At 36.6% G+C, this 20352-nt stretch overlaps 3 protein-coding genes across 3 annotated transcripts in view; 1 reads left to right on the top strand and 2 right to left on the bottom strand.

Annotated features, from left to right (window-relative positions):
• CHLSN (cholesin) overlaps positions 1-20352 on the top strand; it is a 128496-nt gene that overhangs the window by 15066 nt on the left and 93078 nt on the right. The window lies entirely within an intron of this gene.
• GPER1 (G protein-coupled estrogen receptor 1) lies at positions 504-1577 on the bottom strand. Its single transcript, XM_009981146.2, has one exon. The coding sequence runs from the start codon at positions 1575-1577 to the stop codon at positions 504-506; it is 1074 nt and encodes a 357-aa protein (XP_009979448.1).
• Positions 10790-18850, bottom strand: LOC147527562 (uncharacterized). The gene is made up of 2 exons (XM_086622201.1): positions 18826-18850; positions 10790-12050 (listed from the first exon to the last, which is right to left on the bottom strand). Exon 2 carries the CDS (start codon positions 12002-12004, stop codon positions 10985-10987), a length of 1020 nt encoding a protein of 339 aa, XP_086478327.1. The 5' UTR covers positions 12005-12050; positions 18826-18850; the 3' UTR covers positions 10790-10984.

Below are 20352 nucleotides of genomic sequence, written 5' to 3'. Positions count from 1 at the left end.
CAGTGATGGTAGTACTATGTAGTTCTTCTAAGCAAAGTCATTTATCTTAACATATTTGGATTAAAACCCCCAGTGTTTTCTGCATCTCCGCATCAATAGGTTGTAATGATTTTTCCCCACTGTTACAGCAGCTTAATTATTTCAGTGGAAGTACCTTATATACAACAGCATCTCTGGTAATCAGGTTACATCTAGAGTCTTCCTAACTTGATAAAATTTTCTTCTATATTGTCATTCATACATGTATAATACAAAATAAAGTTCCTTCAGTGCTCAGCTTTTAATAATCCTGTTCATAATTAAATATAAATCTGACTAAAACATATTCTTCTACATTAAAGTTTTGTCATAAAAACATTTTGAATATAAACCTTCAATACTCGGTAGAGCCATACTCTATATATATATATATACACAAATGCACTTTTTTCGGTTAGTAGCAAGCATTTTGTTCGCTGTTTGCACAACTTCACAGTCATATGTTCTACACAACCACTACTAAATCAGACTTCTGATTGCTCATTACTGTCAGGAATGACAGACGTTAAGGCGGCCTGACAAAATCGATGTAATGTGGACATTTTTGTTTTCTGTTCAATATACAGTCGCAGTTTGTCTCTGAAGGTTTCCCCTAGAAAACTGTAAATTAAGGGGTTCAAACAGCTATTAGAAAAAGCTGCTAGGTTCACAATGTGTCCTGTTAAAGGGTAGTCATGTCTGAAGGATGGGCTGCTTGAAGAGGCAGACTCGCTTTTCTTTTGAAGAAGTTGAACACTAATGAAGACGTTTTCAGGTAGCCAGCAGATAAAGAAAACCAAGACGACAACAAAAATCATTCGAAGAGCCTTTTGTCGCCGCAGACGAAGACTCCTGTGCTTGTGTGCTTTTATAAGCACTCGAACAATTAATGAGTAACAAAGACCGATGATCACAAATGGGATAATAAACCCCAAGGTTATTTCTAGCCACTGGATTTCTTTTACATCTGCAAAACAAAAATAGACCTCTCCGGTGTGTTGTAAATGCACAGCTGTAAATGGAACTAGTGCTGCAGAAATAGACGCCATCCATATGAGACCACAGCTTAATCTAGCGTGTTGCATAGTGCGAAATATGTTGGACCTCATTACTTTTGCCAGTGCTATGTATCTGTCAAAACTCATCCATGTCAGAAAGAAAATGCTGCTATACATGTTGATCTGAAGGAACAAAGACATAAAGGTACAAATAATAGTGATATCATAATACTTTTCATCAAGATTAAAAACCTCAATGAGAGAATCAGCAACTAAAATGAGATCAGCTACTGCAAGATTTATAAAGTAAAGGTCTGGAATAGTCATTTTTTCACGAAAGCTTATGTTGACAACCAGTATCAGAATATTTCCTACAAAACCAATAGGGAAAAGAAATATTGTGTAAAGACATGATAAGAAAAGACCAATAATGTATTGTTGGTGTTCTGATTTATCAGCTAATCGAGAAGATATGCTTTCATTACACAAATGTGACCCATTTAGGTTAAAAGTTGTGCTGTTACATAGAACAGGTGATATTGAGGCAGAATAAGTTTCCATGGTTAAAATATCTGCAGAAAAGATATTAGTACTCACAGTTTGGTGGTTATGCCAAAAAAATCAGATTTTTGGTTGCTTTCAACTAAGTTCATAGTAAGCATTTTGAGTGGAATGGGAAAAGATGCACACTTTTGTACAGGAAATTAAAATTCTTTAGAAGTCAGATTAATTAGACTTAAAATTGACTGAAATATACCAGTTCAAATAGTAAATGTCTTAAACTTTTTTACAGGACACTATATACATTGCAAATGAGAGAATTTGCAGTTCTTGTATGCCTTAAGATCATGTAGGAATCTTTTTACCATTATGGTACTTGAATCTCTTTAATAAAAGCTTTTCGTCAACAGTGTTTCTTCATGCAGGGTGGAGGATAGTAGAATTTTAGCTCCATTTGTTTTCTTTCAGTAATCAATGAACATCCTTGGACCTGTAATTTGCAAATGGAAAACCGTTAATCTCATACTCCAGCGTTGTACCATGTGCTGTATGCTTCTGCCAACTTAAAACACACAGAGCTGAGCTTGTAGGAAGCATCGTGTTTGAATATATACACAAAGGTTCAGTTAAAAGGCTTTAAACTTGTTCTAGATGATACTATATGGAGAGGGCAGAGCTGTTAAAATTTTGTGTACCCTTCAGGGATTCAGTATTGGAAAATCTAGAAATACAGAAAATCCAATGAGTGGATTTAGCCTACTGAAGAAAACCTTTTTTTTTTTAAAATATATGTAATATATATTGATTTCTACATCAGCTTGTGAGCTATTAAGTAGCAGAGTCTGTGGCTGAGAAGGCAACAGAGATGAAAAGCAGTTGGTTTCTTCTGCTTTCACAGGGAAGGAAAAAGCAAATTTTAGAATTGAAGGTAATCCAAGCAGCATATTGATTTACACCAGCATTATTATACTCAATTTGCTTTTCTTTGTGATTATGTTGCACTGACTTCTGGACAGGAATGGAAAATATCATTTATCCGATTATCTGATTTGTTTACTTATAAGTGTTGAGTGCTATGGACTTGAAGCATTGCTAGAAGTTTATTTAAAAGAAGGAAACAAACAAAAGACACTTCAAACAAATAAAACACCAAGAAAATGATAACCAAGGATATTTTGAGTTAAAATTTAAGTGTATTAAATTGTTTTAATATTCATCTTACTACCAAAACCTTGATTTTAATTACACTAAAATGTATTAAAAAAGTTAAATTGTTTACTAGTAAAATTCATGCATATTTCTCCCCTTTAATGACTTAAATCCTGCTGATGTATAGTCTGCAGGAGAAAAAGGAGTAGACCACTAATGGAGTAGGAGTGTTAGAATATTTTCAGTCAGAAATACAACTCTGTATTTGCTTAAATGTATTCAGGTTACCAGAAGTAGCTAGCAGATAATTAAATTAAGATACCTGTTCTAAAGCTTTTATTTCTTACTGAAATAGGCATAAGTACACAGCAGCTGTTGCTATGTTTTGAAGCATTTTCATAATGCAAATATTTATGCTAAAACATCTATATGAAATGACACTTATTTCAAGACGGTTTAGTGTTTGTTTCAAGCAGCTATGGAAGTCAGACATGAACTGTTGTCTTTTATGTAACATCCTTTTATTTTTGAACAAGGCAATAAACTGCTTTAAATACAATAAAAGAGAAGTTAACAGTCTAAGCAGTCGATTTTAAAAGGTTGATCTGTGGTCAGATTTTAATTCCAAGCATTACAGATAACCATGTACAGTGAAACATTTTATTTTACCTTAATTCCATTTCTCCAGAGCTGATTTTCCTCCAGACAACAGAAGGCTGGTTCTTGCTCGGGTACACGCGTAATGGATGTGTCAACTTCGACTGTCGTGTCAGTAAAAAACTTGGATTAAGGTGTGCAGAGCTGCAGTGAATGCCACCTGTTGATTTAGCAATAAAAAAAATCATATAAAAGTCTCTTCTGTTTTAAAATGTCTTAAATAAAGGATAGTTTACAACAGCAAAATGCAGATCTTGCTGCATGTCCTTGGCAATAAAACAAGCTTTATAGATTCCCAGGGTTGTTCTAATTTGTGTGCAGTTGAAATGCTGCTGAACAGCCTTATAAGGCTAGAATTAACCCTGTTTCTGCTGGTTTCTTTTTACTAGAACTAGTTAAGCATCCTCTCTCTCATATCTGTCAGTTTTGTTTTGCCTAATGTTCATTTTACCCTCCTTTCTGCCACTAGTGTTTTTTTCAAATTGTATAGTCCATTCAAACCTGCAACTCAGCTGAGCCATAATTAAGAGATTTATTTGCCAATCGTAGCTAAGCATATTTTATATGAATATAAAGCAATAATAATTGCTTATATTTTTTAAAAGCCTCTGGACAATCGAAAGAGGAATATTCAATTGAGAGAAATCTAGCAGCTGAGAAGAGTCATTTGCTAAACTGACGATATAAATTTCAGTTTTCCTACCTTCAAGTCGATCCCATTTTGCCTGTTTGTATTTAAATTTTCAGGTATACGTCGTCATCTTCACACATCTTGGAATTGCTCAGCTCAAAATTACATGGATAAAATAAGCTTATTTTGCAGAGGATGTGGAGCCTCAGTCTTGCATAAACCAGCCAGTATTGCAGGTGGAGTTTTGCGTTTCATCTGGGGAGGAGGGGGGGAACCTACTTGACATTTCCAGAAACACCACCTACTGGTGGCCAGAATTCTCAGAACAGAAAGAAAATTAAATCTTTCTTTCTCATAAGAGACGTATTTTATTTGTGTAAGTTGCCTTTTATAATTATATTGATTTGACACCAGAATGTTAAGTGCCATTAATGGATATGCTGTACATCAATGCAGCGTTCTGCTGCTGCTGGACTAAGATTAATTGGATTTTAGCATTTAGGATTTCAAGAAGCCAATGTGACAGTTTCAGAAGTGTGGAGTGAACAATTAACATGTAATACATCCCTTATAATTACATCTATTACAATGGCAAAGTATTTTTAGATTATAAAAGATCTCATCTGCAGGAAAGTGAAGCAAAAGTTCTTACAGAACAAAAGTAGCTTTGGGATCAGAAGGCTTTGCTTTCTAGTGCCATTGAGGCAAATATATTATTTGCTGATTTCTTGTAACATGCTGTGCATAGGAACACAGGATTTTGGCAATGTTACTAAAAATATTTAAGATGTTCTTACACGATGGCTCTTGATAAATAGTTTTGGAGTAAGTTATTATTTAGCTGAAAAGAAAGTTTGTGCAAACTCCTGCTGATAAAGATTTTTCTGAACAGAAGACTTCCACTGTGTGTGGAATAACTTTCTGGAGCGTCTTTCTACAGGGTTATGAGGGCAGAGAGCCTAAATTGTTTTGCTTTCAGAAGTGTAGAAATGTGATTGCGTTATAGGACCGAAATAATTGTAAAGTTAGAAAAATCTTGTGATGCCAGCTTTGAAGGTCTTAATTTTTTGCTGTCCTAAAGAACGGGGTTATAAAGAGTCTTCATTGTTGTTTGTTGATCATGTGGTTTTGCTGTACTTAATTCTGTCCTTCAGAGCTTTCACTGATCTTGTAAGGGCCAGAAGGATTTTTTACTTTCCTTCATGCATAATGTTAGCTTCTGGGAGTTAGTTGTTTGTAATTATGGGGGCCTGGATTTGATAATCAGCTGGTCTGTCTGTCCTTGTTTTTCTAGCTGTGAAGATCAGCTGATTTGCTATTAAAATGTATAATTCTGAGTGCTAACTTTCTGTTCGAATTCATGGTAAGAAATATGCCACTTTGCTGTACTTCCAGAATTGTTGGGAAATTCTCTTTTGAAAGACCCATGAAGTAGCTGTTTTTCCTCTTGGTAGAACTATGAAGCATAAGAGGCCAAATCTAGTATTATTATATTGTAATTAGTGAGTTCTGTATTTCACTAAATATTTTATGAGATGATCATGCGAATTCTCTGAATCCTGTTTCCTAAAACAGATGACAACATCTCCAGACTCTTGTTTGTGCAGTCAAATTATTGTTACTGATTAATCTATCTCAGTCTCACTCTTCGTCACTTCCATACTCCATAAAATGCTTAAAACTAATTTTAGCAGGTGCTGAACATTGTACCCTTCCTTTTTCCCTGTCAGTTGCTGATACTCCATGGGACTTTAATAGGGAGTGCCTTAGTGATCCATGCTTAGTCACAGTTGTGACAATATTATTACAGTTCTGCCTGTCATACCTTACCTAGATTGTTGCTGAGAACATATGTGAGAGCAACTGCTGCGATAGCATTCATATAATGTCAAACCTCAGTAATCTGCCATTTAAAGTTTTCCTAGCAGTTTATTTTTGAATCTGTAGTAGTCAACTTCTGAAATGCTGTATATATCTCAATAAATGTGTCTTTGAGGAATGCTAGAGTAATGGTCTGTCATGTAGTTGGGTGCACCACGAGGCTTAAAGTGGGGTATAATAGAAGATATTCTCTGTAATTGAGCAGACTTCAACATATGTGCCTGCTCCTGTGTTGCAAAAAGGTGGCAGCTGAGGAGGAAGAAAGTGGGAGGTGTGAGAACAGGAGAGAACAATGTCAACAGTCCGGTGTAATCACAGCTCTTGGGCCACCGCGACACAGCAGCCTCTCCAGTGGGATGATAAGCAGGATAAACCCTGTAGGATGTACGAGCGGTTGGATTCTGTCAAAAGTGTGGAAGTGGTTTGGGTATGAAGCTGTTGAGTGCTGGAGAAATTAGATCAGGGCCAGGGTGTGTAAAGCTGCAAAAAGTAAGGTACTGTATTGCATGGAAGGGGAAGGAAGCATAAATTAGAGTTATATTGGAATGCTTACAGTGTAATATAACCATATGCAGAAGAAACAGGATTTGTATAAGAATCTCCACTGAAATTATCTCAGATAACAGACACAGATGCTGTTGTAATGTTCATGAAGTTTTGCAAGTAGATTGATTTCCTCCTACAAGTTCTCTCATCTTTGTGTTAGCATGGATGCTGACTGCAACTGTTTTCAGATGCTCAATGACATCTTCTCCATCCGATAACCTGTTGTAGAGCACCTTCATGCTTTGTCCTGTCCAGCCTCAGTAACCTTCCCTTTCTTGCACATGATCAAACTTGGTTTGAGTATGAATTAATCGTGTGCTATGCCTGCAGAAAACCTTGGATAGAGTGTATTTGGTCCGTTTAGATTTTTCAGTTGCCAATAATTCTGAGAATGCATTTTTCTTAATAAAAATAATTTTGAAAAGTTCTGCCTTTTTTCTTTTGCAGTGACAACACCTGTGTACCCATTCAAACTATTCTGGTAAAACCTTTTTATTTTTCTTAAAGTGTATATCACAAAACTCCTGGGGGATAATATAAAAATTTAACAAAATTGGACCATAAAATATTGTAAATTAAAGATGATTCATTATGGAACTTCAGGCTCTATCCAAATCTGACTAAAAAAAAAATAAATATGCAAAGCATCAATCATTTTTCCTTCAGTAGTTGGGTCTGATAGTTCTTTGCTGGATACTTGTACCATGGAAGTGAAACGCATTCTTTCATTCCAGCCAATTAGTGACTCAAATTGTCATGCAACATCCATGGTGTAAATGTTAGATAGAGTACTTATTTTGACTGAACTACTTGAGCTATCACCCTACCCCAAATCTTTTGCAGCTAACTTAAAATCAAGATAAGGAATGCTGTAGCCCTTTCAGAGGCCACAAGTTTGAAATTAGAATGTAACTAAGGCCAGGCTTAGTGTAGGGGTGTAGCAGCTCAAGTTATAATTGAGATGTGCAAATCCAGTCTTTTAGCTCAGATGTTGTTTTGCAATGGGATCGAATCAAATTTGAGCCAGCTGGTTCAGCAAAGATGAACCATATCCTCATGAGTCTGTAGTCTCTTCATATTCTTTTCCAAAACACGTTACCAACTCAGAAATTCATACTTTAACTTCAGCAGCCTGCTCATTTCTCTTCTTTCACTGAATGGAAAGGTTTTTTCAAAAGCAGGCCAAAGTCTTAGAAAAATACAAATACTACCAGTACAGAAGTAAAATATTCTTCTTCGAATTTTCCAGTATATCCCTTTAGTTAATTTTGACAGCATGCCTATAAAAATATATGCTCTATTTCTTCTGGAACATACTGTTCAGAACTAGGTGAAGCCTGGAAGAATTAAGTGTTCAACAAAGCTGTTGCTGGTATAGGGGAAAAAATCTCTCCAAGCAGGGAGATTTTATTTTGTTCTTAAAAATGCACTTCAAATTGTTAATAATTTAAAATTTATTACTTTTTATCTTAGCCAAAACTGCTCTTTCTCCCTCATATCAGACTATTTTAGAATGCCTTTTGGGGACTCTTTCTGTTCCTTCCCCTGTTGCACACAGGAGTGTTTGCCCTCATATTCTAGCTGGATGCAGGTAGGTTTGCACATTAATTGTCCTGAATTTTAATGTAAGCTCTGAGTGACTTTATCAAGAATGATTTAACAAAATGTTTCTGTATTGCTATAAGTTTTATTCATAACTATTTGAATTATTGTTCTTCATTTTTTCAGCCTCTTCTCTCCTGTTTACCTTTGTTTTCTCCTATTCAGTTACAAAGTCTTTTCATTGTACCTAGAGATTTCTTTATGACAAGATAACCTGCAATTTGGAAAATACTCTGTTTTTTCCCACAACAGTAGCCATGGACAGGGAAGAGACCAGAGTACATTCACTCAATTCTCACAGCTGGCAGCCAGAAGCTATACCCAGGAGTTCTTACAGACTTACAGGTAGTAGTTCATTCTTGACAAGATGTACCCATTCCCAAATCCCAGATCTGACATAGACCCCTACAGGTTTTGTTTCTCTGCAACATTCTGCCTTAGCTGTGTACCTTGCTCAGAGTATCATGAAGCATCCTTCCACCCGTGTTGGACCTTCAGGCTCCTTACAGGTGCGTTATTATGACTCACTCAACGGAGACCAGTTTCCAGGTCCCAGCCAATGTTAACTAGAGCCAACATTTACTGACTAGCTTTTCTTTTAGGCACCTTTAACAGTAACTCAGGACTCAGAAACAACATAATATTTATTCTTTCATCCTCAAATATAAAATATATGGAAGCAGTGAATAAAGTAGAATCCTTTGTGTGTAATTTCCATGCTAGAAAATAACCTACTTATCCATGGCGCAGCTGAAACTGTGATATTCTGTCTGAATTGGAATAAACAGCTTGCATCTTCTGACAAACTCTTTCAGCTTGTCTGTCAGCTTTTTCACTGATGTACAGCTCTTATAACTCATCTCTTCAAACTTCTTTCTGCAAGGCTGGTCTTAGGTCCATGTTGTTTAACCTCCTTTTCAGGTGCAAAACAAAACCTCTGATGCCAGCTGAGAAATCCTTTTACAAGTATGAAATTGGCTCTTGTATTCAAAGAGATGATTCTTATCTACGTACTTCCTTTCTGACCAGGTTCTATAACGATCTGTTTATACGTGGTGTTCTTTAATTATCCATCTGTTCATGCTGGCAGCAGAAGAGAACTGAACAGGAAAACAGGCTGACAAAATACAATGCAGACATCTTACCAGTTGATTTTTACATCTTGCAGAAATGTTGGTCCTTACAGTCATAGTTAGTGAGACTACGTATTGTTCTTTATTTCCATGTGATACAAGCATGGTCCATAAATTTCAGGACTTGGATGTCTAAGACTAGATCCATATAGTTGGATACTGTATTATATACTGTATTATTATTGAACGAATGTCCTTTTTTCTTCCATTTATGCACTTGGCTGTTGTTTTGTAGATGTTCCTCTTGATTGATCAGTGCCCACTTTCCTCTGTTTTAGGCAGCCTATGCTGATTTGCAGCAGCTCTCCGTGCAAATCTGGACCCTGTTAGGAAGACCTTCCAAAGCATCCAACTGCAAAAAAAAAATCTGTCAGTTCCGTTAGCATCTGGCTGTCACGCAAAGGCACATATTTAAGCATCTTTTCTCAGAACCCTTCAGGTCACTTGAGCCTTCCTCATCACATGACTGTATTTTTATAACTTTGCAATCTAAGTCTATTTATCCAAGATCTAGTACAATTTTGTGCCTTCCCTGTTGTTTCCATTCTCTCCACCTCTGTGAGAGGAAAAGCTGAAACAGAAGCCAGATGTGTAAGATGACTCCTAGCCAAATTTGGTTATGGTAACAACGTCCTCAAAGCAAGCATTTAAAACTTTGCACCTACATCTCAGCCTGCATTAGCTACTGATTCTGCAGGGCTACATCTGAATTCCTATACCACAGCTGTTATATTCTCCAATTCAAATTTTTTCCCCATTTTCCGCCATTTACCCATGACTTTTTATCTAAATGTATAATCCTCCTATCTTGTCTCCAGCAGAGCCTTGATTTCAGTTTGGAATTGAGGCTCTGCTTCTGCTTGTCTTTTTAAAAACGTGCCTCAGTTATACTGTTCTGGGCTGGCTTTTCTTTTTTTAGTTAGTACATTGTTGAATATGACTCTTCCAAGGCTTGCGACTTCATATTTCTGAATGAACTCATCAAGAATGGCTTAAATCGGTAATTACTGTAAGTCTTAATGCAAAGTTGAAGCTGAGAGTACATTAACAAAAAGCTTTCATTCTTGCACGAAGTTTTAATTAGCCATCCTGTTGATCTTTCCAGTTCAGTGCCTCACAAAGGACCTGAAGCTTTCCTTTATGAACCAGTGTTTCATTAATTTGAATTTTTTTTTGGCATAAGCGTTCAGACAAAAACCTTAAGAGTTCCGAAAAAAAGTATAAGAGGAAAATGGGAAAAGGGAAGAAATGCTCAGTTTGTGTATATGTGTGTGTGTATATATATATATATATAAAAAATATAAGTAAGTGTTACAATAGACTTAGAGTATCACATACTATTTCAAGATTACAATGGATTCTTAAGCCATACTTCACTGCCGCTGCTACTAGAATTTACCAATGCTATAAAAATAAGTAGTTTGTAAGGTAAGAAGTCAGAAGAGGAAGCACACCTGAAAAAATGCTTTGGCTGCAGATTTTTACCTTTGTTCAAAGTTGCTTTCTGCTATGTTTTTGTTTGCATCTTTGCTTATTACACAAGCACACTTTTGTGGCAACAGTACCTTTCTTTCTACTTGGCTTTCAAGTTATACTTGCAGAAAATAGGCAATTTAAATATACATACATATATATATATATATGAAAAAAGCCCAAACAATCTCAGACCCTGCATGTTTTCTCATAGATCACTGCAAATACTAGAACTAAATATTTTTTTTTCTTCCAGTACTGCTATCTGTGATAATCCAAGTTTGGGTTCTAAAGAAGGAACAATTATCCTTTTTTGAAGAAGTAAAAAACCGAACCAAAACCCACAAACAAGCTAAAAAGTAAGGTGGATTGACAGTTCTTCAGAACAGCAAGTATTACTGAGACCCGCTTTCATGGGTCATAGTGGTTACTGGTATTTCAGGGTGGTTGTGGGCAGTGTTGTCCCTTCGGCAGTTCCGTATGACTTTAAGTATTTCATCCTTGCATGGTTTATGAAAACAAAGTATAAATACCAAACTAGCACAGCTCTCACAGAACAACACTATTTCAGCAATATTCATCACCAGTTCATTCTTTGGAGTTCCGATGCTCTTCTGTAATTTGAACGTTGTTCTGAAGAGAATCATAACATTATAAAATAGGCGACATATAAATATTGTTACGCTTATGATGTGCGCAGCGGGGTGAGTACAAATGTGCTGTTGTAAGGCTGGAGCTTCTGCAGGTGCTTCTTTGGTGAAGAGAACAGTAAAACAAAGTATCTGGAGAAATGCTGGGATTCCAAATCCAAAGGTGAATTTAATGATCTCATATTCAGGCCATGCAAATAATGGATCTAGCTGGCAGTACGTTTCCAAGTGATAGTTATCTGTGCCAACCAGTACTGCCTCAATCAGTGACAAACAGAAGGCATATGTAAGTACAAATCCAACACACAATATGGGTCTTCGAGTTATTGTACTGAGAGTGGTCCTTGGTGGAAATCTCTTGAGTAATAGTATGAGAAGTGTCAAAATCAGAACATACTGAGAATTCAAATAACTGAAGTTGAAAAAAAACGACAGCACGTTACATGCGAGATGGGTTGCTTTTAAATAGTCAGGTCTAGTAATGACTGTAAAGGATAAAAAAATCATTATAATATTGCTGATGGTAAAGTGTAGAAGAAGTAAGTCTAAGTTTTCTATGACTTTGTACTGCAAATAATTCTTGATGAAAATGATCAAAATACATATGCCAGCTATCAATCCTGTTGGTACAAAAAAGGCGATGTATCCGTGCATAAGTCTGGATATGATGTTTTGAGAAGCTATGAAGGCTTCGATTTCTTCTGGGGAGATGAAAGCCAAGTTCTTGCTTGGATAGCTGATCCATGTCATGTTGTGAGAAGTCATCCTTCCTTCCACACTGTGCTCGTTTCCTGTTCAATGGAGTTCGAAACTGAAATGGAAGGTGAAACAGGTGTTAAAGTACAGTCTGTGATGTCTCTAATTTGTGCGTTAAATATTATGTGAAGTCAGGAGTATAAACTATTTGTTCAGAATAAATGTAGTATTTTTTTTGGTGGATTTTACATTCCGATGTTAATTGCAAGCTAAATGGCGTAGTATTTTTAGCCAGAAAAATCTGCCTTTTCTGTTGTTTTTTTTTTTTTTTTTTAATCTGGTTCCTGCTCTCACCACTATCCCCTTTTCCTCACTTGATGCAGACAGGACTTCACCGCAGCTTTGTAGATAACAGCCAGGATTCAGCGCGCTCGTGTCGCCTGTGGAATATACAGGAGAGTTGGCCGTTGGGCGGGCGAGGAAGAAGTTGGCTCTGTGACTCGGTGGAGCTGCTTTTCCTTGCCATCTCACCAAAAAAGGATAAAGCAGTTTGCAGGGCAACTCCGGCGTGTGGGTTGCAGCTACAGGCACAAAATAGCTTCACTGTACTGTCTCAAGGGTGGGAATTTGGTATAGTTTGAACCCAGCTGACAGTCTCGGAGCTCACACTGCATACTGAGGAAAATGCAAAGATAATCACAACATGAGGCAAGAGTCACATTCCTTCCTTTGTTTTAGTTTTGCTTCCTTGCTGTTATGAAAAAAAGCCTTTCATAACTGCAGTCTGTACCGAGGCTGTTTGTTAATTAATTACAAATTCATGTGTATGTTTAAGAACTGTTATCAACAAACTGCTTTCGCACTAAAACATCTTTATACATTAATAACACTATCATTTTTAGCTGTAGCTGTTGCATAAAACTTCAAAAAATACTGCTTTTCTGCATGCTCAAATTTGAGAAAATGATTACTGGTGCATTATAAGCCTATTGATAAAGTTTTAGCAAGGAACCTTTTTTACAGCTGAGTTATAAATTCCTGAAAATAGGAAATTTTAAGAGTAATGTGGGTAGACTCTTAGCTGTAATGACTCTATCATATGTTGATATCATAATTTTGCTACCATGTAAACATTTGGAGGATCTTTTTTTAAAGCCAGAAAGCTTTGTAGGAGAACATAATATGTACTTAGGAACAACTGAGTGTAATAGATATGGATATCTAAATTTTACAGACCATGTAAAAGCATAATTAACTCAGTTTCTAAAAGAGAATTTCTGTGTACCTTGTACTGATTGATACAGAAAATAACGTACTTTTTTTTTTTAGTTACAAAAGATAAATATTTTGAAACATAAGAATGAACTCACTATTCCCAATGTTTTGAATGTCTGAGTAAGCATGGTCCTTAGTACTGAAAAAAATTACACATACAGACATTGTTACAGTGTAGAATGTTGTTTTCTGGAAAAAAAAAAAAAATCCTTCTTTATTCACAAGGATTTCAATTTTGTGTTAGATTAGGGTTTGGTGTTTTTGCTTTGTTCCGTTGTATGCAAAGCTAGTCTGTACAAGCAATGTATCTTGACAGAACATCAGGCAAGTAGGACAGTGGAATTCTCCTTATGGAAGTTTCTATACAGTCATATTAGTAACAAGAATGATACACTTAGTTGTACATAATGCTTTTTCCATAAAGGGATTCTAGTGATGTTAACTCTTGAAGTGAAAGTAACTTTAAATTGGTAAAAGTTCATAAAGATGCATTAATGTTTTTAAGCAGTGTTCATTATAGATAAGTCAGTGTCTTAATACTGTTTGACAGTTCATTTATGGTTGTTACCTCTGACACTACTTCCTATTTCTGATATTTCTAATCTCTCCTCAAAATTGGAATTCTAATACTGGTTTTAATTAGAAAAGTTGACTTATCAAAGTGGCTTTGATTAAGTGTATATATAATCTTATATAATTATAATTTCATTTATATAAAACGGTGGAGTTATGTTTTGATTCAGCAGTGTTCTTTGTCCCCTTTTAAAGACAGATTTTCCTCCTTTCTAGAAAAGGCTATTTTTTTGGCGAGGTTCCACTACAGGAAGGGCTGATGGATCCAGGGAAGTTTTGTTACAGGTATACTCGCAGGAGAGGAGAAAATGGCTGGTCAGACTCTGACTGTATTCGAACCTTTGAGCTGAAGTACACTACGTAGGAAAGCATTGATGGGCAAAACTGGCCAAAGTGTCTGAAGCAAGTTAAGAGTCAATATAATTTTGAAGATTAAAAATAGATTGTTAAATATGAACAATCTTAAGAAAAATAGAGTGAAAATCTTTTCAAATATGGTAGGTGGTGGGAGGAAATATTGTTGTCTTGTTAATTGAGGAAGTGTATCTTAAATGCTTGCAGTAGAGCTTTTGTTTCTGCTCAGCTGATTTTAATATGAACCACTAAGAAGGACTGAAGTTTGTACTAAAGAGCTCAAACTGAAGAGTGAGAATGATTAAAAACATAACCCAAGCCACACACACACGCAAAACCTCACAGCTGTAGTCAACTGGTTGTCCTTTGTATTTCTTCATACTAGTGATTTCCACCTTCTAGATTTTAATTTCAAAGTATCTCTTTTGAAATAAAACTTATCAGTCTGATTTCTAAATTTCCATGCTTAATACTGAAGCACCGAGGAGGGAAAAAAAATCTAGAAGCTTTCTCATTAATCAAGTAGCAGCAATGCTCTCTGCTTCCCTTTGGCTCTATGGCCGAAAGTGATCTGCTGTGCTATTCAGTCAACTGTAGCCACGGAGCTTGACAGACTTGCTTCTTCTGACTTCCTTCTGCTGCTTTTGTTTCTCTTTATTAGTTCCTGGAAATCTAAAGACCATGAAATTCTAAATTCTGCAATTTGTCTTTTCTTTAATACTCAGGAGAAATCTCAAGAATGAAGGAAGCAGTGTAAGTCAAACTTTGACCTTCTATTAGAAGAGATTTGAAGCTCAGTCTGGCAAAGGATAGGTACTTTGTGATGGATAGAGAAAGTGAATGTGGAAACCACTTGAGCATCCGCAGAAAGCTTGTTACCATTCCACACAGTAGTTTCAGGAGGTTAAGAAATATTTACATTTTGAACTCTTCCACCAGAGTCTCCAGTGTTGCCTTACAGTCTCATCAGACCTTTTACAGGGCTGCACATTTGCATTTAGTTCTGGCACTGTGAAGGTCTCCATTATCTTCTCAACAACTTGTACACCATGGGCCAACTGACCATGCTTGCTGTCCTTGTAGAGAACCTCAGAATAGCTTAGCAACGTTCAGCTTTTATGGTAGCATAATTGCAAAGGAAACAAAGGACATATTTTTGGGTTTGACAGGAAATCATACGGCCTTACATCAAATTACAGGAAAGACAAGATGCCAAAACTTGGTTAAATTTGCTCAGGACCTGGCCTTGGTACTGATACTGGGTTCATCTTTGACCATAGCAAGGTATGGTCAAGACAAAGGAAGGAACGTTAGACTTAACGTGGCATATTCTAGTAGTTGCAGCTTATTCTGTAAGAAAGAGCATCGTCCTTGTTTCTCTTTCTGTACCCACCAGTTTGCTTGTTGTGGTATCTTAATGATGGACCAGCGCAGTACTATGGAGAGGCTGTCGATGTGTTCCAGCCTCATTCGTCGTACGTGTCAAGACGAAGATCTGAAGTAGTTTCAGTTGGGTTGCAACTCTTGTTTATGACCACGGACCATTATTTAACATTACTGTTATGTTAACATCATTGTTCTTATTTTACTTTTACTCTCCACCTAGACACTGTTATTCTTAGATAAGTGTGTGTCTTTTAACTTGCATCATCTGGAGAGGGATTTAAACTAAACAGAAGTAATCTATTCAACCTAGAGTTAACATTCTCACTTGGGAGGGGAAATAGTGGTGTAACTATGTATAATTATAATCAGTGTAAGTATTACAATTCCGACTTAAGGAAAAATTTTGAAGTGCACTATTTTAAAGGAAACTTCCAGAAAAAAATCACCTTAGGGTTACCTAAACAAACAAAATTTTACCAAAACAAGAAGCTTTGCCATAGTTAGGCAGTATGAGCGTAATGCTTGCTTAAATTCAGTAAAGTGTTCATCACAGAAGAAAAAATATCTGCTAGCAGCTTATAGCTCATTCTGAAATATTTTTGGTTCGGCAAATAAGATTAAAGTTAATGCTGTATATATTGATTTTTTTTTTTCTCTTAAATTATTCCTAAGTTTTTATTCTGCTTTAAAAAAACCCCAAACAAATGATGATAACGTGAGACTATTTTCTTATTTGGCTCTGGTGTCTCCCTAAGTATTTGAAAGAGAGCAAATGGCAATTTTGAGTTCAGAGTGTGGTGGGAAAGGCTCTTGTGCAGGTGGCTGCAATCAAATCTGCCGAATTCTTCATACAAGCTAATACATGTACGTTCTTCTAACGTGGTCACACCTAGATACATGTTCCTCACTTACCACCTTATCCTACAGTCTGATTTTATTTTTGGCAATCTTTTGTCTCTTCATAACTGTTTCAGTGGAATTTGAGGATATGTAGCACTTTACAAGATATATTGCTCGACACCTCGTGAAGTCGCTGCATTAGGGTTATCTAGCTGGGATTATAAATTGGACCCTGCCAGAAAAGTCTGACTCCTTTGCAGCCTCTGCAGCTGATGGATTGAATACAGTCACAGATGGCGTAACCTCTCTATACATTTGTTTACATCAGAATGGGTAGCTTTAGAGAGTCTTATGACTGTAAGGTGCTCATCTGTCATCTAAAGCAACTCTGAGAAATTGTGAGCCTTTACAGCTTTAAAGCATTCCCAAAGCGTTAATTTCATTCCTTGCACCAAAGTAAATGTATGCTTAGAATAATAATGGGATGAAGGATCTCACAACTTTTGCTGTAGTAAGATGAATATATTTGCAAGTTTTTATGGATTTTTGGTAATACTGATTTAATTTAAAATAAAAAGATATGTTCCATGGGAGCAGCAGAGCATTGGAGAGTGGTTTATTTCTCATATCTTTTATTTCAGAATCTCCATGCAGCCAACCACATTTTTTTTATTGTTAAAATACTTTGAGTTTCCATCGTAAAAAAAATAAGGAATTTATTATGTCATTTTCCTCTGCTGTGAGAAAATCTGGTATTCCCTCAGTTCTTGTCTGGTTCTTGGATTTACTGCAGGGACATGCATTTTATTTCAAAATGCACATAATGTTTATGCTCTGCTTGGCGAGGGGGCCCGAGTCCTTCACTCTTGTAGTGGAATCTGTCAGCTTAGAGTGCAAACACCTTGAGACCTGAATTAGTATTTTTTTTCTCACAACATACTATGATGTAAACTGACTTTATTTCCTCACTGGTAACTGAGAGTAATATATAGCGTGTCAAATACTCTGAAGCTCTGGTGGAAGCCAGGCCTATTCCTGTTTCTCCTAAGATTAATTACTGAGGGAAATTTGGAATATGCTGCTTGCGTTACCTTTCCTTGTACTGCCATACTCGAGTATTTTGTCCCTTTACCTCTGCTCCCCCCTATGTTGTTTTAATTGACCATCATTCGCATGTTGTGAATCCTTCCTTAACTTCATGTGGCCTCACTTTTTTCTTTTTTTTTTTTTTTTTCTCCTTCTCTTTCTGGCCCTGTTTCCCCTCGGTCATTCGCTCTGCCTTTTGTGTCAGCAGTTAAAGTAAATACATTTGATTTTTGCTTTCTGAAGCACAACGGATATGTCATCTTTCACTTCCAATAGATGGAGCTGGGCAAATAAGCATGATGTTCAGAAGACAGTTTGAAAATAGCAAGTTGTGAAAAGACTACTTTCAGTGCCAAGAGGACTTAGTCTCTATGATTTCATTGTTTTTGGTCCCTTGTCCCCACTTTGATGGTTTAACTCTTGCAAATGGAGAGCTTGATTTTAAGGAAACTTTTGTTTATTTAAAGTCTAGAAAGAAGAGCTCCTAAAATGGGGAGTTTCTCCTTGGCAGCCAGAACTCTTCCTCTATAAAAGGTTTGGCAGGGCAGTCTTTCTGCGTTCTGTCACCAGCCATTAGAAGGAAAATATTCTTTTATCCAGTCATAAAGCACTATGCCTAATATTCCTTATAAAACTCAGCTCTCAGTGAGCATGTCCTGCATTGACCCATGAAAACACTGCACGTAATTTGGGAGGCGGGAGGGTGTTAATACATACGTGAGTTTGTCCTTAACTGTTCTTACTAGGTCTGCCTAGAAAAAAATGGGGAAGGCTGCAGTATATGAAAGACTGGAATGTAAAACATCATATTCTCTTTTCTTGGAATGTCAAAATTCCTACACTTGGGCAAGTATTTGAGGTTGTAAATATTAAGAAATTCTACCCTTCTGAAAAATTGTCAGTTTCTGAGAAACAGAAAGCTTTTATTTTTACTTTTTCAAAATATAAATGAATCAGCAGTAACCGAACGTGTCTCTAAACAGCGTCGCTGACGTGTTTCCTGTCACATACAATTCCTGCAGTGTGGTTTGGATTATCCAACAATGTCCATCCTTTAAAAGACTGCTCTTAGGCAATGGTTAGAGTCTTTTGGCGAGACCACTGAACAGTATTTAATTATCTAGCTATCATCGGTTCGATGGGAGTTAAGTACTTACCAGAAAACAATCTTCACATTTACTCTATTTAATGCTCAGCTTTATTATAAATTTCAGCTTTCTGAGGATGTTTCCCAGATAAAGTATTTTACTTTGTGTAGTTCAAACGTTGTTAACGAAGGGAAAACTAAAACCGTTAAATTATAACCTTAGCTTCACAGTTTGAGCCTCTCGTGATGAATAAAACATTGTATATTCAAAGTAAGATAAAGCACTTACCTTTTCAAGAAAACGTTCCACAGATACAACTGGCTGAGACTTTCGCTGTGAATAGTCAGATGAAATATAATTATTGTTTGGAGGATATAGCCCTTTTTATGTATGTAGAAAGCAGAGCGTATGTATTACAGTAACTTCTTTAGCTGCCGTACATCACGATGAAAAATCCAGACGCTCGCTCACTAGAAAAACATACAGTTCTGTAAAGGAAACAGGAACTTGGTTTAAGTCATTCAAACCCTACACGTTGCATGTTTAGCAAACCTATGGTTTCATCATGTGACTTTAAAGTTCAAATTATTCTCTGCAGTGAGATATTTTAGAACAGAAAAGTAGTGTTTGTCCCAGCCATTTCTGAGTATGTGAGGCCATCCAGTGGATTTTTTTTTTTTCCCTGTTCATGAAGTAATCCTGTGTGTATTGGCCGGCCTTTGCAATTACTTTTTTTTTTTTTCTTCTCGTGTGCTGTTGTAAGTGCTAGAGGTCTAGAAAAGGAAAAGCCTGAACAAATACCAAGCAAGGCCCCTTGCTTAATGAGACAAAAACTCAACACAAAAGTAGTGCATGGCAAAAATATTGAGCTACCTTCTTAAAAATAGGGTGTATTCCTATTTTTGCATGGGTCTTGGCTCTTGGCCCAGTGTTGTGCACATGCAGTAAATTATTTTTCCAGATGCACTGCAATGAACATGAGGTGTTAAAAGACAGGATTTTGAGTCTGTAGTATGTTTTGGGTCTGGCTTCTTAGTGACTATGTTTAACAGTGTTCTTAAAACCTCAGATATAAATGAGCAAGAAAGGATTGGCTCATGATTTTTCGAGTGCATGCAACCTTACTGTCTGGAGTGCATTGGTAGCATCATGTTTTCTCATACCAGCACATGGGAAAGAACACTTTTACTGTGATCTTTTAATAATCTGCAGTGGCTTTCAGAGGTTGAGAAGATAATTCATGACCAGTGTTTGATGAGCGCCCTCTGTTTTCACGGCATCTTACTTGTTGCGCTTTAACAAGCTTTATTGAAAAACATGTGGCAAGGGCCAAAACACTTCAAAGAAATGAAACGAGACAAATGTGTACGAGTCTAGATTTCAAAACTGGAGTTGTGGGTTATCTGGAGAAAATATTTCAGCACTAGGTCTACATTTCCACCTGACGGTTAGCACTACAGCTCCAAATACTTTTTTGAAACTAGAGATGCGTGTGGAGGGTGTTGGGATGCTGCAGTAGCCCAGGCACATTTCGGCTTTCAGGTTGAACGTTCATGTTCTTTGTGAAGTAGCTTTGCTCCAAAACAGCTCTTCAGTAGTTTGGTGGTGCTGTGAAACGTGGCTTCCTATGAGCTTATACATGTTATTCAGCATACTCCCATTCCCATACCGACTTTGATTTTGATCATCTTAGCGTAGTAGTTTGTTGGACTATGTAGATTGTTTCCCTTTCATTTACAGTAGTTCCTCCAAATTGTTACTGAAAAACTTGGATCAAGCTGGCTGTGTAGTGTAGGTGTTCTGTATATAGCATTT

The sequence above is a fragment of the Tauraco erythrolophus genome, chromosome 17 (assembly GCF_009769465.1).
Source record: "Tauraco erythrolophus isolate bTauEry1 chromosome 17, bTauEry1.pri, whole genome shotgun sequence".
Lineage (NCBI taxonomy): Eukaryota > Metazoa > Chordata > Aves > Musophagiformes > Musophagidae > Tauraco > Tauraco erythrolophus.
Note: the sequence above shows the minus strand (reverse complement) of the source record. Positions and strands in the feature narration are given on the sequence as shown.

Bases quoted from the DNA above. Each gene is read 5' to 3' on its own strand.
- GPER1 (XM_009981146.2), bottom strand. From the start codon at position 1,577: ATGGAAACTTATTCTGCCTCAATATCACCTGTTCTATGTAACAGCACA.
- LOC147527562 (XM_086622201.1), bottom strand. From the start codon at position 12,004: ATGACTTCTCACAACATGACATGGATCAGCTATCCAAGCAAGAACTTG.